Raw genomic sequence first — 27009 nt, forward strand, 5'->3', positions numbered from 1 at the left:
ATTTTCCTGGCACATTTTGAATAAAATAATACAGGCTTCATTATGGCATGAGACTAATTACGCAAATTATATCTGAAAGAAAAAAGTTAAATTAAGAACTGAATGGTTACTGCATAATCAGTGGGCACGAGTGAGATCTAATGTCATTGTGTTTAGAAATGGCTTCATCCAGATCCAGCTGTCTGTTGTTGACCTTCACCTCCATGCAGCCATTATAAAAAGCGGTTACTAACGTAGCACCCAAAGGAACATCTGCACAGAAACACATTCAACTTATTAGGCCAAGGCATGCAAATTCTTATGTATTTTTCAGATTAGCAAAAACATGGGGAATACGCCATTCCCCATCCATTAGTCAGCTGTGGGAGAAAAGAGCAATTTGGCAGGAAACACTTAAGTTCTTCTCCCTTTTCTTTAAGATTGAGACAGTCAGCAAAGCTCAGAAAGGTCAGTAAAGTTTGAATTATGCGTTAGAAGTCTATTCCCATTCAGAAATCTAACCACATGAATGTTTTTCATAGTAGCATTCACAACAGTGAACCAGTAATTTGTTTCCTGGATTCCACTGTTCTTGTCCTGACCCACAAACAGATGTTTATGGGTTTAGAGGTCACGGAAAGAACCATCGCGCTTTTGCCAGAAAGCTACTCTGGATTCAAATCTGCAAGTTCTCAGATAGGGGACCCCTGGGAAGTCCGCTTGTTTTACTGCTTCTTCAAAGTGAATTCTGGTATTGTTTGGGTTATGGCAACATCAGATCATGGACATGCTTCCAGGAAACAGTATGTTAAGGACAAAATAAAGCAGGTATTGCTCTGAGGTCTTAGGGTACAACTGGATTCTTACAAGGTAGACATAAGGTGATCCAAGTACCTTCAGCAACTAGAATGAGGATGCCTAGAAGCTGATCTCAAGAGCATAATCTTTTTTTTCAGATGTTAATCATCCTATCCCTCCTAGAAGATTGAGTTGATTCTCTGGGGAACAAGAAATGTTGCTTCCTTGTGATTTTATTTTGCTGTAAGCTGAGGTATTGCACAAACAGTCCTGTGGAATTGTGCCCTTCTGCTCTTTTTACTCCAGAGGTGATAATGGTGCCATCATAGAACTATGCAAGTCTCAGCCTGCACTGGTGCTAAATTAATTAACAAAGAGGTATACTCCCTACACTGTTACTAGTTTGAAGAAATGTGTATCAAAAAATGGGGACTTCAGCTCTTCATGAAATGCTTATTTTTTAGATGCCTTTTAACCATACAGTTCTGTGCACTGTAGCTCAGTGTGGGGATCCTTACCCACCTTTTTATACTGTTCAGTAATCCCAGAGGCTTTTCAGGGGGGAGTTAAGCGTGAGTAAATTAATCCACGTAAGCCAAACTAGGGACCTAAAGCAGTTTTCCTGTATTACTTTTTTCTCTCTTTGGCAACAGAGGCTCTTGTGGAAGAGGCTCCTTCGGATAAAGTGGGGGGGTTTGTTGCTTTTTTGAGCCCTCTAAGTAGAAACTGTTTAAGCATACAGAGGTTTTCTTGTTTGCATGTTGAAGATACTTTTAAAACTGAGAGATTACACTTACTTTTAAGGAGCAGCAAGTATAATACTAATACTTGCTACTTACCTATTTGGCATGCATGACTGAAGCCAAGGTCCTAGCTCTTAAGATGCCTATTCCTCTGTGGCTAGCAATGTACTAAAAAGAATAATTTAAATATCACAAAGATGAAGAGGTCTTAAAAAATGACCAGAATCTTAGTTAAGGTACTATGGCTCAGTTAACCTACTGACTCACCTCTGCTGAGTGAATACTGACTTTATCTCTCTTTTAAAAGTGAGCAGGTATTACAAAAACACTGACACTTACATACTGCAGTATGTGACGGTACTGCACCATTAGTGCATTCTTCTCATTTTACACACTCAATTTCAATTGAACTCACCTGGTTATCTGGTTTCCAATACATTGCATACCCATTCAAAAACAAAATTAGAGGAAAAACAGTCATATTTAGTGCCTAAATCTTGTTACATCCTCGATTACCAGTGTATGAAGACTTGTAGAGAACAAGTAAGTTCTAACACATGGGCCTGGATACCGAGGCAACCACCACTTCAGACAGAGGCTGTGGTACCTGCAGTGCTGTCCTAAACACCTTGCTTCTATTCTGACAAGCAAGTCTACAGGGTGGAACCATAATTCTGACTTCCCCTGTGTACACTACCTTGGAAGAAATGCCTAAAGAGATTGTCTCCAATGGATACGTAGTTCCCCCCCTTTCTATTTCTGTGCGCTCTTGTCTCCTGCAGAAGAAACATGACGCAGATAAAGACCAGCGCTATGACACTGCAACCTACATGTACAACGGATGCCAATTCGAGGCCGTGTTGGTCAAACTATTGGAACTTCCTTAGGAATTGTGACTACTCTTCCTAAAATAACTCCAATAGGGGACACACAAAACCTCTGCCAGTAGTAACATTGTAACCATGGTGCCTTTCCTCTACCAATTTTCAAGTTTGAGGAACTTAGGCTTTGAAAATTCCTCATCTGTGGCAATGCTATTTTTCTTCATGATTCACCCTGAAGTCAAACTATTTTATAGACAAGCATATGTATGCTTCGTGTACAAAACAATGCTTGTACATGTCTTAAGACTGGGGATACACTTGCAGCATGCTTTAAACAAAATAGTTGCTGTTTCAACACACTTTCTGCCTTGTGAAGATTGCCAGTCATTTATTGCCCACCATTTAATTGCTGAAACCATATTCCTGACTACTTCTGCACTTCTGACAATTTACTTACAAATGCCTGCTTTTCTTACATGCTTGATGCAGTTCCTAAATTGTGCCAGCTGGTGGCATTTCAGAAATATGCTATGCTCACTCCTCCCCAGCTCAAAAATCAAGACATTTCCCAAATTCAAGCCTCTAGAGAGGAACTCATGCCTTTTAACAAGCCTAATAATGCTACTGTTGAAAAGCAGGTTCCCTCAAAAGCTGAATAGAATGGATGACACAAGAAGCACTTGGGAAGGAAAAAAACCCCTGCTTATTTTTGTACAGTTGTAGGCTTTTTCTAGCTTGGGTAAGGCTGAATATAATCAGGCTTGTACAAATAATCACATTAATGAAAAGAAATGTAATTCACCTGGTAGGCCGCCCAAGTAGGTAACAACATTTGCCATCATTGCTTGATGCAGGACAGACAGTTGCTCCGAATTGCTTCTGTCTGTGTGTGAATCAACAGACAGTTCAAGCTGGTGTTTGGTTACTACAAGTCCAACCAGCACTTTTCTGGGTGTACATAACTTCTTTGATTCCAGATGTGCAACCATGATGTTCCCAATGGTCACAATGATTTTCTAAATGGAAGAACAGTAGGTCACAAAATATGTCATGTGTAACTTCAACACACAATTTTACTTGGTTCTGATGCATTTTATATTTTGAAGTAGAAGAAAAGGAAATGTTAGAGCCCCATTTTAAAGACTGGTATCTGAAGTTGGAAAAGTTACCAAAACTGATGGATAATCATCACCTTTGGTGATGAATGCCATTCATTTACATTCTTAAATTTATAAGTGAGAATGTTCACTGAAAAAAAACCCCCAAACTTGGCTATGGTTCTGAGGTGAAACCCTGTTTCTCTTAAAGGCAAAAGGAGTACTGCTACAGCTTCAAAGGTAACCATGCGTTCACTATAGGTTCTTATTTTGGCCAAAAGCATGGATTAGCCATGATGTATAATCATGCTCTATCTTGGGATACCTGATGTAAACAGATGTAAATGGAAACTTAAGGACAAAAAGATGTTTATAAATTGAAATTAACATTCATGATGCCATTACTATAATATCATCATTCTATTTCTGTCATGTTCCTCTTTGTGCATTTGGAAGGAAAGGTTAAAGAAGACATAATGTAATGGATAGTACCTGACATAAAAGCGCTTAGTCTTTAGTCACTGCTGTAGCAATCGTTAATAGTAATATGTTTTCTGCACATCACTATATGACCTAAGTGCTTTTCAAAATATTAATTCAGCCTACCAGCTCCACTGCAGGTTAAGTGTGAGTACCTTTTTTAGTCTGATTTTTCACAGATGGAGTAGTAAGTTAAGTGAGACAAAACCAAGAGGTGTGACTTATGCATATCAGCTGCTATGATAATTGTAAGATCACCTGTGAGTCAGAAGAGTTAGAGTCCACTATGGACAAAGCAAGAGGCACTGTTTCATTAGAAACCAAGGCAAACATAACACCAGTGTCTGTGGATGGGCGAATAGTCAGAGTCACATTTATTAGCCAATCTTCAGTACTGTCAAGATTATCTGTTTTAAAAAGAATAATTGAGATTAATAAATCCATCTGCTAATGAAAAATTAATATGGTGTTAAAAATTAGTATTTAATCTGCTCCCACTGTGGAAAAAATAGTACTAACCTCCAGAAAAAAACTGAACTTTGGAACTTTTAGAAAGAACTATAAGTCTAAAAAAAAAACTCAACCACCCAAATAAGCAAAAAAAACCCCTTTAGTCCTGCATCTTCCCTAATCTTCTGTGCTTACTGGACTTTTTTTTTTTTTTTTTGCTACCTTCTCTATTCTAACATGGAACAGGTGCCACATTCATTACAGGTCAGTTCAAAATTAAATACAAAAACCTAATCTACTCCTAAATTGCTGCCACTGAGTAGAAGATTGGCAGTTCTTATACACGTTTACATTCCAAAGCAGTTCCACTATTAAAATGGGAACGTGCAGGTGCACAAAGTAAATATGCAGATGGTACAAATATAATTTAATATGATGCGTTCATAGTGAAGCTAATAAAAAAATTGCTATTTAAAGAAATATTTGTCATCTGATATCTAGCAGATTCTTGAGGAAGCAGAAATCCTAAATATGAGGTGAGGTTATATTCCTACACAAAGCCAAATGGGCAGGGAGACAGTGAGTGGGCTATAACAGCTCATAGAAGGGCAGTAGTAGGTGTGGGCAGTCTCTTGGAAATGGGGGTGGGGGCAGGAGGTGAGAATAGAAAGTAGAGGGGAGCAGCAGCCCCAAACACCAAGGTCAGAAGGAGTCATGGCAGCATGGTGTTAGTGAATGAATGGAAGGAAAGTTGAGGACACTTGAGTGGCATAGGAAACTCTGATGTGAGTTGGTTGGAAGCATAGAACATAAAAAGCTGGAGAAATCTTTTGAAGTGAGCTAGGGAATTTAAAGACCTGGGAAACAATAGTAAGTCCTGGGATGAAAAGGATTGAGGATCAGAGCAGGGTTGAAAGGCAGCATAGCATTTGAGGATGGGGAAGAGTATAATGACAACAGGATTTGGATCGATGCTCAAGAGATGTCTCATTTTGGGCGCTCAGGTGTGCACAAGGAGATCCTGGACTGGAAATTTTGAAATTAAGGCAGGAGGTCAGGCAAGAAAGTTCTGGGTTCAGGAAGGAGCAAGAGGTGCACCTAAAACCTCTAGATAGGACGTTCATTTAGAAGCAGAAATGCATACACAAAACTACCGGTGATCCATTTGCCCATCGCCAATCTTCTTTTTCTGTCAGTAATACGATACTTTTCCCATCGATGAACAGGGGACAGAATTAGATCTTTGGAAAGTGAATGTATTCAACAGTGCTTATCCTTTGCAAATAAAGAATATGCTTCCTAGCCTAAAGCACTTCAGAAATTAAATGGATGACAACAATGGGATTGGAATTCTTATCCGAGCTAATTTCTAACAGAAGTTACAGGAATCAGTGCTGGATGCCATGGTGTATACCTTAGTTTCTGTGTGTGTGTCTGTCTTTTAACAATTCATCAGTCTCATCACCAGTCCAGCAAAAAAATATAGGAATAGCCAGAAAAATACTTACTATAGTTAATCTGAAACTTTGCCATTCCAGTGCCAGGGTAGAAGGATCCTCTCCCCACTGCTACTAAACAGTGTTTGCTTTGTTTTTCTTGAATAACTTCTTTTACACCTGAATGTCCCTGATTCATCAGGTTCCAGGCACGAATGCACCCATCTAACCGAGGGTTAATCTGTAGAAGAATTACAGCACTAGTGTTTGTATTCAAAGTTGTTTTAAAAATGTTAATACTAAGGCATTACTTTACATATGAACTTATTTCTGGGTAGCCAATAATAGCCTTGTCAATGCTGTAGGTTACAGTACTGATCCTGGGAGAAAACAAATGGCGTGCATTTAGTACCTCAGCTTTCAAAAGGTGCTTCTGATTTAATAACATTTCCCATTTTGATGCCAGTGATCTGTATGAATTAGATTGCTTCAATTTTTAAAGCTCACACTGTCCTTTTGTTTAGGTCACAACAGCTTTTCTGTAGCTGAAAGACAATGATCGCTAGCACTGTTCCTTGTTCAAGGTCTCATCTTCTTGCGCCAAAGTACAATGAAATTTCTGGAATTACTTTCTATTGGGTAATGGGATGTTGTTGTATTGCTTCATATTTTTTCTCTCAGCTTCACTTTTAAGCAAAAATGGATTTAAAAGAAAAGAGGTGAAGCCTTTGCTGTGCAGTTACTTTTTGCCTCTCTGTTTAGACTGCCAATTAGTTTGAGGACTCCAGGACTGAGAAGCAGACAGTTGCAACAACTTGACTGTACCCAGCCCCAGCATAAGACAGAGCTGTTGGGGATGGAAGACTGAAAGAATCATGGGCCTTGTCTAGTCTGGGCTATTGTAAAACCTACTAAAAATGAAAGCTCATTGTGCTGCCTGCACAGTGAATTCCACACCTATTCAGAGCCTAGCAAAAGGCAGCACCAGAAACATGAATCACTCTGAAATGCTTTTGCAGCAGAAGTGGTCGTGATTTAGGGAATCTTAAAGCTATATTAGGAAACAGCCTACAGAATCCTGAAAGATTAGACTGTAAGTGCTATGTTTCTATAACTGAAACCTAACTGAAGACAGACTACAAAGCTTCATGCAAATTTCTTTTCAAAACAGTGGTTTAATAACCTGATTCTAATTTTATAAATGGATTCCATGATACTCTTCCTTCCTCTGTGACTACTAAGTAAACAATACAAAACCAAATAACAGAACAGTATTAATCAACATTACTCTTATTATTTTAGTTACCTGTTTAACAAGAGTGTTGCCCACTTTGCGAGGTAATCCTGCAATATACACCTTTGTTTCCAAGAAACCCTGTGATTGTTTAAAAAGTGTTCCTGGGCTGTTAATACTCATTACAGCTTCTTTAGCTATTTTTACACTGATGCTTTGTTCTAGTTCTTCAACTGATATCTAGAATTAAATACAAATAATTACATATATATGCACACAAACATGTAGAATATTTAAAATGCTAATTACATATACCAGTATGATGCATTGCTAACGTTTCTCTAAATATCTAGCTTTTAAAATAGTTTTAATAAAGTTAACGTTAACAGCATATTTAAACTTGAATCATGACAACTGTCCGTATCCGTGAAAACCGACGGGAGGATGATCTTCCCTTCTGCCCCCATCCTACCCCAGGAAAACCCACGCAGCTCATTAGTTTGCTTTATGCGCTATAGTTTGCAAGAAGCTGATTTCTACAATTGCTCTATACCCAACCTACATTTGGCATACAGTTCTCTATGTCACTGCAACCTGCTACAGAGGATTGAATCTTCAGATAGGACATAGACAAAATAGGTACAATGCTTGGTGCGGCTATTATGGGGCATCGAAGTAGATTTTTAATCTCAAGGAAACTGTACTGAACTGAAACAGGAGGTCTACACAGAATCCTAGCTTCTTTCACTCCCCCCTTTAAAAACAAACAAACCTAACTGATGTTAATAATTTGGTGTCATTTATAGATGGTGTAAGTGAGCAAGGCCTTTCATCTTAGGTATGCAAGCTTGAAGAATGAGATGGCTTTCTGGTCTAGAAAATGTAAAACTTGCCCTCTAGACAAAGTATCTAATAGCTATGCACTTGACCGTGCAATCACACTTCTTAATGCTCTGCTGCTTGCCTTTTCATGATTACTAAGAGTAATTCCTATGTGGCCAGCTAGTGGTAATTACCTATTTCTTGATCATAAACAGGTGCCATGATTTCCCAGATGTAAGGCGTTCTTGTGCATTTCTTGGATGATTTTTAAATCTGGGATTTGAGGGGATCATTTTAAGCCTTATTAATAGTTACTTAGTTTCTCCCTACTTTACTTATCAAGACAGAATGTTAAAGGGTTAAGGGAGGAAAGGGAGGAGGAAAACCCAGCTTACTATATGCCACAGTCCATCATTAATGGCTTTGCCTCCACTGGTGACTTTTGTTCCAAAACTATTCTTGAATTGAATTTCAATCTTCCCATCACGAAGAGCAAGCAAGATCCATGCTGTACTGTCAAGGGATTCTGCATATAGTATAACTCCCTCTGCATCATATGTCCGGAAATCAAATTCTGCTGTAAATCTGAGTTGTGAAGAAGGAATCTTAATAAGAAGACAGGAAACATGAAATACTGTATAGCCTAGAATAACTCATTAATAGGGTAAAAAGAAGTTTATAGATATTAACCTTCTGGTAACTTTGTATCTGAGCAGTTGTGACATTTGCACACAATTAGGCAAAACCAGAATTTAATGTAAGCGCTGTTCATCTGAATCCAGTGAAAAGTTTTTCTGAGATTAATGCCTTGAGCTGGGATTTGAAAGACCCTTGATTTATTTCCCAAACCTGCTCCAAGCTTTGCATGTGAAGACTACCACACCCCCTTGAGTATGAAGATAGATGTAATGTTCCTATTGCATTTTGTGGAGATGCAATAAGGAAAAAATAAATGATCTGTGATGTACTTCAGTACAACGGGGTTGCCAGGTGTTGTCCTACAATCATAACCTAGCAATTTGCATTGGTTACTGCTGCTTTTTAGATGTCATTTTCTAATTTGAGGATTTGTTGTCTGGATCTTGGCAGTTGGTTGCATGTGTATATGTAGCAAAATTATGGTTTACATTATAGTACCTGTACAGTGAAAGCAAAGAATGGTTCTTGTCTCCTAGCACTTTTGGACTAGATAAAATAGATTAAGGATGAAAGGAGAAAACAAAGCATTTGGAACTCAGGATTTGATGAAGACAACAAAAGAAACAAGTAAGGGAGCTGTAGTTAAAAACTCTGATCGCTTTCACTCAGTCTTGTTCTTTGGCCACTAGATGTCATTGTCTCTCATGCAGACCCACAGAAAAATCATTCTGTATTTACACAGAGACTATTAAGATAGCTTCAAACATTTATCACCTTAGAAAGGTCTTCCAGGAGAACATTAATGCCTTGTCAACTTGGAACAGGGGCAGACGAAAAAGTTCTCAATATTTATGTCCTTCTGTAATGTTCTAAGGCTCTGGGGGCCACCGAGCTCAACAGCTACTGCTGCTGTTACCCTCAAATTTTTCAGTCAGTAAGTCAAGGAATGCTGCAATTTTAACTGCCACAGCAAAGAAGTCCATGCGTAAGAAAGGGGTCACTACCATTAGCAATTGTCCTGACATCTGTAAAGGAAATAATACAGACAGTGCTCTAGACAAGATACTGCGCTCTATCGGTGTCCTTGGAACACCCTGTGAAAGGAAGCGCAGGGGTGGGGGGAAAGCATTGGCCTGATTTTGTTTCTCAGCAGTATGTGTGTAGCATGTCACAGCTTCTACGCAGAGCAGAAGTGAAGTAGCAGCAACATCCAAGCGAAAGCCATTTCCATATATAAGTGGAAGCTGTACAGTAATTATTTTCCTGTAACATCTGAAGTTTATGTTGAGAATACTAAATGCCTTCCTGTATCTGTATCACCACCTCCCACCTTCCCCAGCCCTTGCTCTTCCCTTCAGGGGAAGAGAAGACTTCTGTCATGAGGAAGCACCAATCTTTTTGCTCTCTTGTCCACAAACCAAGGGGACCTACTGCCTATTAAACTTACTGCCCTCAATCCTCTTCCCTTTTTGCCCATTTAAGTCTGGATCTCTTTGAACTCTTTCTCCCAGTCCATAGACCTCTCCCTACAACAGCACTGGTAACCAGGACTGCAATGGCTGGAGAGGGCTCCAACTCTGTTATTCATAGATATGATCACATCTGGCTGCCAATGGTGCATGTCTTGCCCTAGCTGTGCACTCTTTTTTTGCTGGGACACAGCTGCTACTGACTCCTACCTGCTTCTGAGGTATCTGGAGGAAACTTGCTAACTTGCTGACTTTCTAGTTTTGCCATGTGAAAGCACTGCTGTCTATACTGATGAGGTGGCTCGAGGACATAGTACAACCAATTAGAGTGGCTGTAAACTGACGCCAGACACATTATTCTTGCCTATCTGCTTTCAGATGACTCCAGCTTCCTCTAAGTGCTAGTATATGTAGGAACCAGAGTTAATTCATTCTCCATATAAAGGTATCTTAACCAGTGGGGAGACGGTGATATAATTTATGCATGCGATGTACTCTCTCTAAACCCTCAGAAAGTTAATGGAAACAAATGTCCATAATTGTAATGCATACTTTTATCAATAGCAAATGCTTACCTCGTGACATTTGGCAATTTAAACTTTAAGTACAGAACGGGAATTCCTATAAATTGCTCTGCCAGGTAAAGCAGTTCATAATTCTTTTCAAGGTTCAGTGGGACGCATGCAGTTACAGACTGAAAATGGTAGAGAATAAAAAAAAGATGTTAATGCATTGTGATAGTTGATAGTTCATGAAGCAATTCCTATTGTTGGCTGTTAGCATGCCCTTTTTTTTTTTAAAGCAATGGCTTACCTCTTTTTTTTTTTTTTTTCTTTTTTTAAACTTGAATACCTATGTACAAATGAAGGGGTGTATTTTCTTTTTTGTTTGAAATGTCTATTTAAGCTGTTGGAGGATAATATAAGTTGAAACATGGTTCTGGTGAATTGCAACTAATATTTAAATATTCAGTATTTAAGTCAAGAATTCAAATCTTCCATCAGGCACTTTCCTTTCTCCAGGGAGCTGTGACGCTCACCTATTAAGATCCTGCCAGGCTGCATTATTAACACTGTGTGGAATCTAAACCCAGTCAGGTGTTAGAAGGGAGTGGGGCCAGAGCTGTGTCTTGAAGTTTTAATTTAAAAAAAAAATAAAAAAAAAATCTTTCATTTCTTTATCAATATTGATGTACAATAGCATGTAATGAGGCTAGAAGATGCTCTTCCTATTTCATGAATAGGCAAAAAAAAAAGACTGCAAGTGTTGTTCAGATATTAAATTTCAGAAAGTACAAACAAGATCTAATACATACATGCTAGAACTTGCGTCAGACCTTGTTCATACAGTATAAGCCCAATTTTGTTATACTGTGTTAGAGGTGTGTTTTTGTTGGCAGTTATCTGAGCTCACCTTGCATAACAAGTCTTAGCCTGCCTGAACCTTTCAAAGTATACAGAGAACCATTCACAAGATAATCCTTGCACTGGGATTCTCCAGAGTTCCAAATTTTCTGCTACTAAGAAGTGTAAATTTTCAAACTGAAAAGGAACAGCGCATTTTGGCTGTGAGATGCTCTTCAAGTGGCAAGTACTACTAAATGCTTTTTCTTAACTTATGGCAGATGAGAGCTGTGGAAAATAATCCCATTTTTTTTAACCCAAATGGCAAAGCATGGAGTAATTCTGAAAGACTGAGTGAAAACTTTTGTGCAGCCTAACAAAAACCTGGGAGCATACAGACAAATGGGGTATTCTGGCTCTGAGTAAGATGAATGGGAATTATTTGTTTGATAGGAGAAAGCTGAGGCTTATTTTGGAAGCAGCAGGGAATAAAGATAACTGGCTAAGGCAAGCTTCTCTTGACAGGATTCCTGCAAATAAGCATGCATGAACTGAATGGCATCCAAATCCCTATCGGGTCTGCTCTGTGAGCCAAACCACAGCTCAGAGTCCCCAGCACCTTCTCAGAAATTTTCAGTCAGTTCTCATATAGCTTCTTATTTTTCTTAATCTAATCCCGTCATCAAGAAATATGCAACTTTGTGATTTTTTGCATGGAATTTTACACAGTGCAGTTTTACCTCACAATTCTTCATGTCCTTAGAGAGCTTGAACCCTTTCTTGCCATCGCAATAGCAGCTATAACTTCCTGGAGAGTTTATACAAAGTTGAGCACAAACATTTTCAGCACATTCATCAATATCTAGGAGAAACGGAAGCATACGGAAAGATTTATTCATGGCACAGACTGAAAACAAACACAATAAATTAATGGAATAATGGACAAGATGGGTTCTCTGGCATAACATGAATCCACTGGGTGGCTGCTGCTAAGCTAAACTAATGCTAATGGATGTCTTCTATGTAAAATTTACAATCCAGAATTACCTGTTTGGTATATAAGACCTAGTAATCTGATAGAGGCCTTGTGCGCAGAGCTGGAGAAAAGTTGGTCTGATTTGTGAGGCAGTGAGAAGCTGAGCTGTAAGGTGGCTGAGTTAGGGAGAGAGACCTCAATAAATCACTACCATTTATAAAAGGAATGCCATTCTGAGTCAGATCTCTTCCTTTCCCTATAGATGTCATGAAAACTTAAGAGTATTAAGAGTATATATGGCAAGTATGTGGAGGAAATGACATGCTTTATTCACATAAAACCAAAATAATCTCAGGACAGAATACCTTTTAAAATAATATACAATAATCTCATAAATAACTAAGTTTCAGACAACATCTGTTTGTGGAGACCAATCTGATTTGAGCTGCAAATAAGATAAACCAAGTAAAGGAATTTCATTTTCTATTTAGTAGGCTGTACACAATAAATAATTTAGAAATAAGACGCTATGTAAAATGCCAATGTAACTGTTAAATTTCTTACATAGAAACAAACAAAATCTCTCCTGGATAAGAGACTATAGCGAGGGTGATTTGGGGCCTCAAACTGCAATACCCGTTTTGAAACAAAAGGCCCTTCTAGTGGGAATAAACAATTCTGTACTAATGCATGCATTTAAAAAATCTGAATAGAATAGACTGGTGCAGTTGGAAGGGAGCTACATCTAGTCCAACTGCCTGACCATTTCAGAGCTGACCAAGCTAAAATGTGTTGTTAAGGGCATTGCCCAGATGTGTCTTAAACACTGACAGGCGTGGGACATTGACCACCTCCCTAGGAAGCCTGTTCCAGTGTTTGACCACTCTCTTGGTAAAGAAATGCTTCCTCGTGTCCAGTCTAAACCTCCCCTGGTGCAGTTTTGAACCATTCCCATGCATCCTATCACTGGATCCCAGGGAGAAAAGATCAGCACCTCCGTCTCCACTTCCCTTCCTCAGGAAGCTGTAGGGAGCAATGAGGTTGCCCCTCAGCCTTCTTTGGTATCATCAGCAAACTTGTGCATTCAACTTCTGCATCTAGATCATTGACAAATATATTGAACAGAACTGGCCCTAGAATTAAGCCTTGAGGAATGCTGCTGGTGACCTGTCACCAGTCAGATGCAGCCCCACTCACTACAACCCTTTGAGCTGTGCCCTTCAGCCAGTCCTTCACCCAGGGCACTGTGAACCTGCTGATCCCACAGTTGGACAGCTTGTCCAGAAGGGTGCTGTGAGGGGACAGTATTTTGATATTTTTGAGCCTTACTAAAATCCAGAAAAATTACATCCACTGTCTTCCCTTCATCTACTAGGTGAGTGACCTAGGAGGATATCAAATTAGTTAAACAGGACTTTCCCTTTGTGAACCCATGTTGACTGTGCCTGATGATTGCATTATTCTTTAAATGCCTTTCAATAGTACAAAGTATGGCCTTGTCCTTAATTTTTCCAGGAACTAAGATTAGACTAACAGGTCTGTAGTTCCCTGGGTCTTCCCTCAAGCCCTTCTTACAAATTGGAATAATGTTGGATAGCTTCCATTCAGCAGGGATCTCCCAAGACCTGTGGTAGATGATAGACAGGGGCCCTGCCATAACAGCTGCTAGCTCCTTCAGAACTCTGGGATGAATCCCATCAGGCCCCATGGACTTGCGAACATTGAGCTGATACAGCTGGTCATTTACAATCTCAGCATCCACAAATTGAAAGTCACTGTTCCCACATTTGTGGTCCTCCAACTCCGGGGACCAGGTAACCCAAGGTCTACCAGTATTACTAAAGACTGAGGCAAAAACCACATTGAATGCCTCTGATTTTAATTCATCCCTATTAAATCACTAACAGGGAGTTCAAACCAACTGCTCTGTACACTGTTCCACTGCCTATCCCAGGAGGAGACAGGTATGAAGTCTCCTTCCTCAGCAGATGTTCTGGAATCCCTGATCAGTCCAAATGGCAGGATCTTCCCATGTGGAGCTAATCGTCCTGCTACAGAAATGCAGACATGTGCAGGCTGGAGGGGAGCAAGTTCTTTGGAGGTTTGTTTTAATCATTTATGCTATGATTATCCTGCTTTTCTTCCCAGTTGCAATCAGCACCTTTGCATGTTTGAGCTATTTCAAAGGCTTCCCACAGATGTGTCCAAATGTCAGTCCCACATCATAAAAGTGAGTAGAAGCTATGTGCACAAACCCATGAATCTGAAGAAGCATCCTGAGTTCATATAACTGCTTTCAGTGGAAGGCTTCAGTGGAAGCTTGTTTTGGATAAGTTGCTAAGTTGTAATAAAATCAGCCACAAAGGAGCTGCATACCTTGTCCTAGAAGGGCGCTACTATGGTATAATATAGTGGTTTTCTCAGAGCACGGATGTGGGTAGGCAGGGTTTTGTGTGTGTTAAACATTTTATGTGGGAAGGGGAAACCCTGATTCCTTGTCTCAGATTTTCAGACTATGTGCTAGGGACTAATACCTGAAATACAGACATACTCTGTGCTGTTTGATTATCAGTTCTTTAAGAGAAGTTCCCCCTTCAGAGAAGGAAGAAGAATATGGGGAAAAACATGCCAAAACTTAGGTTGTTCTTTAAAACGTGGGTTCAGCTTGGTTTGTCTCCTTGATACTGACTGCAAGACAGACCCCTCTAGCACAATAAACATACTTACTCATTCACACTATCTCTTATTTTTTGGCAAGGTGCAAAGGTTGCAAAGGCAGTGAGAAGAAGATCATCAAATTCTGTATCTGAACTTGTATGGCTTCTATGAAACAAAGACTGGACTGTACAAATATCTTCCACTGATAGTGTCTCCCAAAAGGTGGGGATGAAGAATCGTAGCAATGTTCTCCTAGGAATGGGTGAGGAAAAAACCCCAAACTCTCTTCTATTCCACTCTAATTGTTTCTGTCATCACAGAGATAGTTGTGCATAAATGTATGTAAACTTGATTTTTCTAATAAGCATAATTGAATTTGGACACCTACATGCAATACGACAACGAAAAGCTAATGTTATTTAGTATCTCTGTAAGGCTACGTTCCTGTCAGTCTGCACAATCCTGTCCTTAGACAGGATTTGGTGACTCATTTAATGTGGTTACAACAAGGTCTGAAAGCTTAGCAGCATAATCCTCCTTCTAGGAGGTAAGACTTTGCTTGTTTTAATATCCTCATCTTGCAACCTTCTGGAATCCATGTTTCAGAAGAAAAACAATACTTAAATGCAATTTGATGCAACCCATGTATCTGCAGAAAGTACTAAGAGGAGCAAGAATTAGATTAATTACTGTGACGTTTTTCTCATTTCGGTGCATGCAGGGACACAAAATTGTCAGTAACACTTTAATCCCATAGTAACTGGACAAAGAGCAGACATCTGAATATGTAATCATTACCACTGTGCAAAGCTTTTTCAAAAGAAAGCCGCATGAAAAGCCATGGAGCAAAAGATTCATAGCCAGCAAGAAGCTACTTTTGTGTCCTTTTAAGCAATAACATAATGGCAGCATTTAAAATAAAAATCAGTCACTGATGTATTTTTCTTAAACCAGCAATGTAGAAAATTCCTCTTCACAGTAAAACTCTAAGAGTTTATATATCTCTTCTACAACTGAAATTTAATTCCTGATGTGTGTACTAAACAGGAACTCTAACAAAGAGAGAGAAATAAAATACATTCTAGGACAATTATGCAAATACTTTCAATACCTGAAAAAGGTATTTTATGATGGTCTGTATATGAATGGCTTCTTGCTGCTTTACTGCTAGCTGTCAGTACTTTTCAACTTTTCTATAATTGTTATAGAACTTTGTTTTGAAATTCTTTCTTCCAGATTTTCATTTCAGCAAAGAATACTCCTGAGGAAAGATTCTTTTTGGTGCAGCTCCTTTTTTCATAGCTCCTTTTCTAGATATTTAAGAACTTTTTTTATTTTAAATGTGGGGTCTTTATACAAAGTCTTTTATACAGCTGTCATGCTGTCATTTCTCACCTAGAATGGAGATCGGTTCACTCTAATGCTGTTATTTTCTAGCATAACTAGATACCTGGAGGAAGGATGAGATTAATGTTATTTTAAATGGAATTCAAGGACCCCAGTGAAAAGCTCTTTCCAATATCTGAGATCTAGGGACATATAAAGGACAAAGACTGAGCCCCTGGCCATGAGGGCTAAAAAAGCACCTAAAGATGGATAATGACAAGCTTTTTAGGGTTTTTGAGACAACTTGATTAATCATGGTTTTCATTTCTGGCGATTACAAATATCTCTAAATCTTCCTCGATCGATAAATCTCTCGATCTCTGTAAATCTTCCTGTCCTGCCCTGTTTGGAATTGCCAAATAAGTACTTTTAATTGCTTTTGCTATAACTTGTTTTGAGTTAGGGGTATATATTAAACTGATTAACATCAAATATTCCATCCTTATAACTGTAATGATGCTTAAAAACAAGGTACGAGGCACTCTAGTAATGTCCAGATCCTCAACACATTGCTCCAAGTTATCTGAAAGAAACATACTAGCTGGTTTGACAACTTGGACAGAAAGTCCTCTCTACAGTGAGACAGGAGAGCTCCCAAAGTCATCTGGCATACAGCAGGACATATACAGGGAGTATACCATAAAACCCTCTGACATCCTGGGGTAAGTCATTGCAGTTGTATACACTATGTGTAATATAGCCTGACTGAACCTCTGAAAGAACAAACGATTGAATGATACTGTAATAAACAATATGAAGATTAATAAATACACCACTAGATGAGATACTGGAGTTTGGTATAGCAATGGATTAAAAAAAAAAAAAAAGGGGGGGGGGAAAAAAGATGATCGTGGTACTATTCTATATGTGTAGCCTTCTGCACATTCACATTCATATTTCCCCAGGGTGTTTCTACAGATGGCTGTCCCACAAATGTTTGGATGTAACACACATTCATTTATATCTAGAAATACAAACAAGTTATTAAAAACAAGTCACCCTCTCGCATGCCATTTTTCCCTAATCCTAGCCAAAACTGTGCAAACCAGGTGAGGCTGGCAAACCGGTCCTTTCTTGCTAGGTCTGCCGTGCTTTCATAGGAGACTATAGCTATAGCCGTAAAGATTTCCCAAGGTGTCTAAAAGGCATTTCTGCATGTCCTTGGTGAAAAACGAATTCCCTGCCTGCCTACCTTTCTCATTCTCTCATGTGTTCTGTGGATAACAGGAAAAGGGATGCGTGTACAGGAAGGCAGAGGGAGAAACAGTCTGCGGATTTCCTATCAGCTAAACCAGACTGCATAATAAAATCCTATCTCAGAAAAAGACATCCAGAAAGACAAGGGAGAATCCTATTAGAGTTTCTTACTTGCTATGATTCATTCATGTCACAAATGTCTTTTAATTGGCTACGCTGACAGGTGTTCAAGTCCCTCACTGTCTTTCCATCCCTCAAACCATTTTAGTGTCTGTCTACTATGTTGTTTCCAATTTTTCAATGTCATTTTCAAAATGCAGATGTGACAACTGGAAGCAGCATATAGTATCAATCTCACTAAATATCTTGTAGACAGGAAAATATCAGATCCCTGTTAGGACTTCAATTCCTACTTACATGTGCAGGGATCATTCTAGCTTTCTCTGTGGAAATAGTGCTGCACAGGGAGAATAGATTCTGACACTGGCTTGCTAGGACTCCCAAAACATTTATGTCAAAGCTGTCCTGAATTCGGCCTACATTCCTACAGTTACCAAATTCCTAGGTGTATAATTTTCTAGCTGTATGTAATGAAACACTTAAATGCAGTTTATCAAATGGCTTACTAGTATAGGTACTAAGTTATATTAGGGTATTTTTATCTTTGATTTTTTTTAACTAACTTTTCCAGTATCTTTCCAAGAATTACAGAGATTCTAACTAACTTATCTTTTTGCCCTTTTTGCCAAAACAGCAATCTTCTGTTTTTGTGGAATTTCTTTGGAAATTACTCACACAAAAAAAAATTAGACTAAAGGAAGTGGCAGCAGGAGATGGCCCTCAAGTCTGGCCATCAAGTCTGGCCTTATAGTATTTGACATTATCCAAAACTGTTGGCATAGTTCAGCAATAAAATACATGACATTAAAATGGAATGAGGTTGTATTTTTTTTCTAACTATGTAGTAAGAATTGCTAATTATGTTAATACATAGACTTTATCTGGAATGGAATGATGCATGTAGGTCATGGCTGACAATAGCAGACACAAGCATGTACAGAAAAAAAATTATGCTGTGTGAGTAAAAGACAAATCTCTCTCCATTAAGAGTATTTTCTGATTCATTAATAGTTTCTTCTCCAATGAACTTCAAACTCCCAAAAGAGTAGCATCATTAATTAGCAGTGATTCAGCCTAAACCAGTGTTTACCAGACAGGATTTCCATGGAAACAATTTTAGCTTGTCACACCACTCTAGATTCTTGCTTCAGCGTGCTTAAAGGGTATGCGAAACTGGTTAGTGACCAAAACAAGCTTTACAGAGCTCTAGTAAGGAAGCAGAATCTAATATATAGTCTTTCTCTTTTTTTTTTTCTTCCACCCCCCCTGCCCCGAATTGGTTTCAACCCACCTCAGTTCCTTGATCTGGTTAACTATATGGTTGCTCAAATGCTTACAGCAATGTAAGGCTGCAGGTAGAATGAGTAGTCGGGTTGAAGCAGGACTGCATCTTTCAGAGGCAATGCAAGCTTTGGCTGACTTAGGGCATTTATGGAACTACTGGACTAAATTCTTTCCTCTCTAGTCAACAGGCGATGTACTGTCATGTAATGATGTTCTCCTTAAGTCTCAATTCCTACCTCCACAATCCCATTTATTTGAGTGCATGAAGTAGCCATCTTCACACAAACAACGGTAGCTTCCAGGTAAATTGGAACAGCGTTGGCTACAACCTCCATTTAAGTCTTCACATTCATTTATATCTAGAAGGAAAACAAAACAAAAATCTCTGCTCAGGGGAAGGCATTCATTGACCAACTATGTGGGGTAGGTTATCTTTAAAGATCTAATACTTGTGTTCCTGAGAACTAACATCGTAATGAGATTAGAGACTATACCTTCTTCACATTTCTCTCCTTGCCATCCTGGTTTACAGACACACGTATATTGGGCTTGTCCATCTATGCAATCCTTGTATCCATCTTTATGGCATGGCAGAGGGCTACACTGGTTTGAAATTTCTGTGGAATGGAAAACATTGGAAATACTTGTTATTTGGGGTTATTTTTCCTCAAAGATCAGTTTTGTCTGTCTTCTTCTCTTCCCACAAGAACATTTCATGAAACAGGAAAGGGCTTGATGCGTAACATCAAGTACCCATACCACCATCTTGCTGCTAATTTTGTTGGCAAGAATTTGCAAGTGACTGAACAAAAAAAAAAGCCACCAGTACTTTTTCTTTGTTGGGCAGAAAACAACTAGAAAACAAATGACTCCTAAGCCATCTTAATCCCTGCAAGACATGACCAAGCACAGACTTCACACTATTTTCATTCCATTTTAAGGATGTATTTCACTTTTTAAAGAACAGTGCTCTGCCCCATCATATTACCACAAATTTCGCTAGAAATACTGAAGTTTCAAGAATACTAAGCGTTCAAGATCAGAGATCAGTTTCTCTGTTCAAGGAGGGTCACATTTACAGGGAAACTAACACCTCAGGTTGCCTTGGCTGTCCAGGTCCTGTGGGTAGACTGGATAATCAGTGTCTAATAGTGGCACCATTTACAAATATTAACTTCAGTGACAAACAAATTTGCATCCGAACGAGCAGTTGAGGACTCTTTATACATGCTGGCAAGACCTCAGAAAGCAAGGCTCAAAATACGTACACTGGGGCAGAAAACACATAATTCACTGCCTTTTTTGCGCTATCCAAAATACGTAAAGTTCCTTTAACTTTTCCCACTGTTTTCATAATTTTTACATCAGGATACCACACAAGGCATCATTCTGTTTTTGTCCTCTGAATATGCTGGTAGCTTTATGGACTATTTTTCTGCAGGCCTCCAAACATTACAAATATATTGTTTCTACTTTAAAGTTACGTTCTTATAAAGCTCTGGAATGTCATTCTGAGGCATGCTTTTAAAAATGTAGTGTCCTAAAAGGGTAACAGTATGAAAAAAAGAAAGGATTTAACGATGTTCAGGTTCAAAGAAGTGGAATGAAAGGCAAGTGTTCCTGCAGACCAAAATTTGCTATGATTCTGTACATAAGGCCTCACTGGATTCCTTAAATGTTTCTTACTTTACTCAAAAGAATTGAAGAACTGACCCACAAGTTTAGCCTTCTGTGACTAAGAAAGCTTAACAAAATCTGTATTAGTGTATTTGTCAACTAAATCTACTTCTAATTAAATTCTGCTCTAAGTAAAACTAAAAGCCCAGGGGCCAGCCAAGCTCCAAAACCATAGAGCCCCTCTAGAATAGGTGCTGCATGTCATGTAATATCCATACTGCAGACCAAAGGACTCCAGTTGCAGATGAAGACTGACAGAAGAAATTGCGCAGCAATAAAAGGAATGGGGTTTATGTATGGATTCTTCATGGCAATTTCCAAATGTAAGTTCTAGAACTCCCTATGGTTTTTTTTTCTCTTTTTTGACTATTTACTGCTTTTGTAGGTCCAGGAACAAATGTGTGAACTAAGCTTGGCATGAGCAAAGCATTCCGTAAATGATAGATGTGGAAGTTATCCTTAGAGCGTGAAACTGGGGAACAAACTTGACTGTAAATGTTTCTGAGCAAAAGGCAATGATGGCTTGTGAGAGTCTGAACTGAGAGATGGTGGATTAGGTTGGCAGTGTGAAACACAAGTAGATGGAATGAGGTGAACTAAGGATATAAAGGGCAAAATGAGGAAACCAATGAATGAAAAAAAGAATTGGTGAAATACACTAGGGGAAGAAGACAAGACAGGATGGACAGGACTGGATGGACAGAAAGGTTATGTCCACAGATGAATGATTAAGATACCACTGCAGCAACAGTAATGTAGCAGCCTTTTGTTCCAAAATTGGGCCTGGTGTTCCTCTTTTCCGAGTTCAGGGTGCCTTCTGACCTACTACCCAGCAATGCTTTTTGATAAGCATTTGTGACAACAACTAAATGTCAGAAGGTATACTCAGCCTGCAATAGAAAGGGTAGATGGCAAGAAATGTATTGTGGTACCTGTATCCTCTGCCACTCAGAGGCTCTGGCATCCATGAGATGCGGTGGTGAGCTGGATAGATGTAAATGCAGGGATTTTTAGGTGTTTATTTTCAAAAGCAATTAAGTATGCAGATTTATGGGATACAGATGTTTAGAGACTTAAAGATGCAGCTTAGATACCTGCTTGGATTAGAAACGTATCAAAAGGGGGTCTTCTGTTCCTGTGAAAATTTTCCTTTTCCTTCCTTCATGGGGATGAAAAAAGTCAATATATTCATTAATTTTTGTAACTGTCTGTCCAGAAAGGTGTGTTCTGAAACGTGTTAATTTGTGCTCTGAACTAAGTGATTTGGGCAAATCTGAAAACAATTAAATTATTTTTCAATTCTGTTTGCATTGTTATTTTTATTCCTTGATTTTTTTTTTTTTTGGCTTGAGGTTCAAACTAATTACTGTATTATGATAAACTAGTTCCTATAATTATTTTATTATTTCTCATTAAGAAAATTTGATTTTTCATTTTGATGATATCAAAGCAATTTGGATCGATACATTCAGAAAGAAAAAACTTTTAAAATCATTTTAAAAACCTGTTAATATCAGTATCACAAAATCTTTGTCTCAATTAAAACATCTTAAAAACTTGTTATACAGTTTTAATGGGAATTTTAAATCCCACTTTCTCAGCAGTAGCTCCTTTTCCAGAAATGTGTATGAATTTCATTGAACATTTAAGCATTAGAAACACTTCAAAATTTTACGTGTACCTCTTTACTTCTCCTTTATCCTGATGACTGACCAATAGTAACAGGGTTTTTTAATTTGATTTTATAATGCGAACCCAAATGAAGAAATACAATTACTATCAAGTACACTAGTTGTTTTCATGGGTAATACAGAAACATTGCACATCCACCAAACTCTTGCTAAATAGTTTCCTCCCAGGACCTCTAATAAGAGTGAGAAAGAGTGATATGAATAGGAGTGCATTTTAGTTCGTGACAGCAGTCACGTTGGCCAAGTGATCTGGAAAATATATTCATCCATGACCATGTGCAGTGTAATTACTAAGAATTTTTTTGCCTTCCATTGCTTTCAGTGACAAACCAGTGTCAGGTGGTTAAGGATATATATCACTATTCAAACTAATTGAAAGCTTCTTTGATGTAACCAGGCTGTAAAGGTTTAAGAGGTTTAGAGACATGTTTCAACTGTGGCAAGTAGGGAATATGGTACCGACTGCTTCCTGTAAATTTACTACAAGAAACACAATTCACACTAGACTTATGAATGTATGGGTGTAAAAAATAAAATATTTGAGCAATACCACAAGTTTCATGCTTTGTGACCTTCTTGTGTCTGGAGTCAATGACTGTTTTCCAGCTGATATCTGAATTTCTCAGCTGGTAATGTTACCCACTTCGTGGAGGGCTACAGTCTAACTATGGGCCAAAGAGTGGTGAAAAGGAGAATTAACCAGATGGTCCCTTCCTTTAACTGACAGAACAGGACTTGCTAGATGCAGAGTCAGGGATAACTATTAAAGCTGTGGTAGAGCACAGAGGACGTACTAGGGAACATTGCTGGGTTGGTGTAGGACACTCTTCTATGTTTCTGGAAGAATTCTGCCTTCCATTTTACAGTTAATTATGTTTCTCTTCCAGCATGCTTTATAATGTTAAAAACAGTTACTTACCCCACTTGTTCTGAAAATCCCCTGTCTCACAGTAATTTTTTGTCAATTTCTGTTCCAGATAATTGAGTTTGCGTGAGTTAAATGGAGATTTGTCTCTCTGCCTAGGTGAACTGCTTTCTAGCCATGTACGTGTGTGTTCTTAGATCTGAGTGCATTAGGTAAAGTATCTAACAGCAGCACTTACCATTGACACAAACCCTCAGGTCAGCTGGTGAATCTGGAGTAACTGCAGTAATCCTGAAAACCCCTGCTCGATGGGAGGCAAGGCAGCCTGCAAATGCAAACCCACACAATCTGCTTATGATACAAACACTCATTTAGACTGAAATTACAACAGCTTATGCATGGCACCTTCAAAGAGTCTGTTCTCACAGCCTGAATTAGAAAACTTGTCTGGGCATATTAAGGACAGTTGATCACAGACCAGCCTTCTGAGTGCCTCTGCCTAGGATTTAAGCACCCAGAACTGCCCAGGAGCTACTAGGCGTTATAATCAGTGCGGAAATCATTCAAGCGCTATGGGTAGAATAACTAAACTAGTATTACCCAAACAAGACGACCAGTGAACTATGTACTAGAGTTGTTCAGGTTTTTTGTACTTACTTAAATATTTGGGGTAAAAATACTCCTGCAGAAAGAAAAGAAAAACAAAGAGTAAGAAAAATTTAAGGTAGATAGAATTACAGCAAAATATATTCCTGAATATGTTCTAAAATCTATTTGTGTTATAACTGTAAAAGAAGCAAAAAATAAGAAGTTCTTTTGACTCAGAATATAGAACAAGTTTTCTGTTTCAGTACTGTTTAGGCTAAGGCAGCAGATTATTTATAAACACAAGGCTCAGTGGAGAGATTAAGATACTGCGCTGAACTGGAAACTTTCAAAATGAAGGAAATGAAAATGAATTGGGTGTCAAAACTACTTTGAAAACTGCCTCTTTGAAGGGGAGGATCTTGCCCAATGTTGTCATTGGGTGCAGAGCAGCCTCCTTTATTTCCCTTTTTCGCCCTAAAATAAACAAAAATGCCCAGAATAGGTTGAACATCTCGCATGCAATTAATACCAAATAAAGTGAAACACATTGTTAAAAATTGTTAAAACCAAATGATTATTGATTACTGAAATGTTTTGACCTTAAAAATCAGAATATCCAAATACATGCAATTCTATCAAAGACAGAAGGTGGAACTGATAGTTTGCAAAACCAGAATTTGTTTTAACCACGTATGTTTTGTAATAACCCTTTTAGAGTACAAAACTGAGTAAAATCTACTTAATACTAACTAACGTGCAGTGGGAATGAACAGAGGAACAGAGTGCTCCCCACTAGGAAAAAAGCTCACAGTCATACATCCAATCCCTTCATTAAAAGGGCTGCACTGCCATGCATCCTCTGTGTAAAATTTTAATTGAAGCCAACAGAGTTTCCCCACATGGAATGCTTGCAGACAACTGTGGTCTAAAACTGGTGATCCGTATGTGAAATTAGAGTAATATCTACTCAACTATCCTCTTTGCTTATACAGTCTTCATTCCTAATTGTACAGGTTCTATACACAAAAGAATTTCAAACCGGTTCTTGGTCTGCATATGGTGGGGTTGTTTTTTAGCTTTGCAGTGTGAATTCTATGTACTTCTAGCATTCCCTCTGCAAACTACCGTCTACCTCACAGATATTAATCAGATACTTACAGTTTCAGGATTATTTTCAAAGATTTCCCTGGCTTCTTCCTTATTGCATAATTCTTCAATGCACTCTCTTTCTAAATTTCCCTTCTTACTTTCTTCCATAAAAGAATTTGCTCGACGTTTCCTCACCAGGAACTGAGAGGCGTACTGCTGGGATAAAACTTTGTAGAAACAAAGGACCTCTGTTGTTATCGATTTATTTTTAACAGCTGAAAAACACCGTGAGCACTGAACAAATATGAGAATCTAACAAAAAATCTGAATTAAATGCTTGCTCAGAACTTGCTGTTTCCTATCATTTTAGAAAATGGCAAGAAATCCTAGGGTTCTGTTTTCTGCATGTGGGATAGCTGTTTCTGACCAAAAAAATCCCAAGTCACCAAAAAAAAGTTTGTGCAATGCTGTGCCTGAAGCATAATTTAAATGTCATGTTCAGGACAAGATTTTTTTTATTTCTTTTTTTTTAGCTATGGATATTACAAAGTGAGATATGTGACCAATAAGTGGAAAAGAGCCTTTTAAATGATCCGTTTGAGTGATCTAAAAGTAAATATTCTGATCCTATTTAACTTACATGAGTCCAAAAAATGTGTGTTATAAAATCAGGCTGCCTGTTATATGTATCTAATATAAATGTTCCTTTATTTTTCAGAACTGTAAAGATCAAGACAAAGTAAAAGGTGAGAGTGATATCCTGAGAAATACCAAGGCAAACAACCTACAAATATGTTCACTTTTTACCAAGATAAAATACAATCCTAGCTAACTTTTATATTCCAAATCCATCATGTTATGTGTCATTACTTAACTCTCATGTATCTTGTTATGACCATTTTACTGAGTTCTACACAAATGGTGAATAAATAAGTGAGTTGAGAAATTGTACTAAAAATGAAAGATGTCTGTTTGCTTTGATGTTCTTTGCAGAGCACACAACTCTACAGGAACACCGACTAAACCAGACTGCCTCGTTAGTTCAACTTTTGGGCATACCTTGTGATTAAGAGAAAAATGGATGGGCATAATTGGAAGAAGTCCAGCTCATAGAGTTACAGAACACAGCTGACAAATGTTAACTAGAGAGCACCACACTTCTACACCTGCCCTTCTTTTATCAGCCTGTGCAGAACTTAACCTCTCAGACTAGCACGACCGTGTGAGGGTCATGACACCCGCAGTGCAAACCAGATTCGGTGTACGTACATATGCATCGCTAGCCTACAAAGAAGATCAATCCAAGCAGACGTAGTCGGTTTGGTACTGTTCATGAGCATGTAATACCTCAAACCTAGAGCACCTATATGAGATGAGCCAGCAACCAAGTCAGAGAAGAGCCTCCCAATGTCTGTGCACTAATGGGAAAGAAAGCTTAGAGAAGGCTCATTAGAAAGAGCAGTTAATGAGGCCCAGAACTTGAAGTGAGAATAGCTTTTGGGTAACAGATATAACAAAAACCGTACCATTCTAAACACATTATTAAAGCTCTCTATCAAGTGAGGGGGAACACAGCTGAAGTGCTGCAACATTGGATAATGACCTGAAGAAGCCTGCCTGCCCGTTACAGCATCCTTAATGCACCTGAGGTGGGATAAGCTCGTCACTTCAAATCGATGTACTTGCTTTTCGTTCTGGTAAGGCAATAGGTAAGATTTCCTCAGCATAAGGTGGACAGACTACAGCGTACCTCTGAGGTTTCAAAGCACACCTTTACCTCAGAGAGCAACCAGTGAGTTGCTTAGATGTGCAAGGAGAAGTCAGCTTGTGCCCTTCCCCACTGCCAAGCATATGAGCAGGCAACAGTCTGGTCTTTGAGGATTCACCTCTTCTTATTTACATGGTGGTCTTACTGAAGGATGGAAAGAATTCTGTAAGGTGAAGACTGATCCTCAAGGAAACTGCTCGGGGAAAGAAGAGACTCATCTTACTCGCCGGGCCCCCACTTCCAGAAATTCTTGGCGCAAAAGGAATGAATCAAGCCTGCTTTCCTCTTCTACTGTTTTCTACTTTCACAAACCTTAAGGTGCGCTACAAGTGCATCCCGAGGGCCATTAACAACGCATTTCAAGAGCTGGATTTGGGTTCTCTGGTCGTTACGCAT

At 38.7% G+C, this 27009-nt stretch overlaps 1 protein-coding gene across 1 annotated transcript; it reads right to left on the minus strand.

Moving 5' to 3' along the window:
• On the minus strand, nucleotides 1-27009 carry PROS1 (protein S). Its single transcript, XM_009644846.2, has 17 exons — nucleotides 26926-27009; nucleotides 26134-26263; nucleotides 24915-25120; nucleotides 23826-23850; nucleotides 23407-23493; nucleotides 19430-19552; nucleotides 19172-19294; nucleotides 17181-17298; nucleotides 14452-14459; nucleotides 12055-12176; nucleotides 10547-10665; nucleotides 8259-8448; nucleotides 7114-7281; nucleotides 5880-6048; nucleotides 4180-4328; nucleotides 3147-3360; nucleotides 1-252 (listed from the first exon to the last, which is right to left on the minus strand). Exons 1-17 carry the CDS (start codon nucleotides 27007-27009, stop codon nucleotides 107-109), a joined length of 2181 nt encoding a protein of 726 aa, XP_009643141.1. The 3' UTR covers nucleotides 1-106.

The sequence above is a fragment of the Egretta garzetta genome, unplaced genomic scaffold (assembly GCF_000687185.1).
Source record: "Egretta garzetta isolate BGI_Z169 unplaced genomic scaffold, ASM68718v1 scaffold278, whole genome shotgun sequence".
Classification (NCBI taxonomy): domain Eukaryota; kingdom Metazoa; phylum Chordata; class Aves; order Pelecaniformes; family Ardeidae; genus Egretta; species Egretta garzetta.

Coding starts and splice junctions, on each gene's coding strand:
- PROS1 (XM_009644846.2), bottom strand. CDS start 27,009: ATGCGTAACGACCAGAGAACCCAAATCCAGCTCTTGAAATGCGTTGTT. Junction 26,264..26,925: donor CACTTGTAGCGCACCTTAAG/GTTTGTGAAAGT, acceptor CTTTCCCATTAG/TGCACAGACATTGGGAGGCT. Junction 6,049..7,113: donor GCAACACTCTTGTTAAACAG/GTAACTAAAATA, acceptor ATTCTTCTACAG/ATTAACCCTCGGTTAGATGG.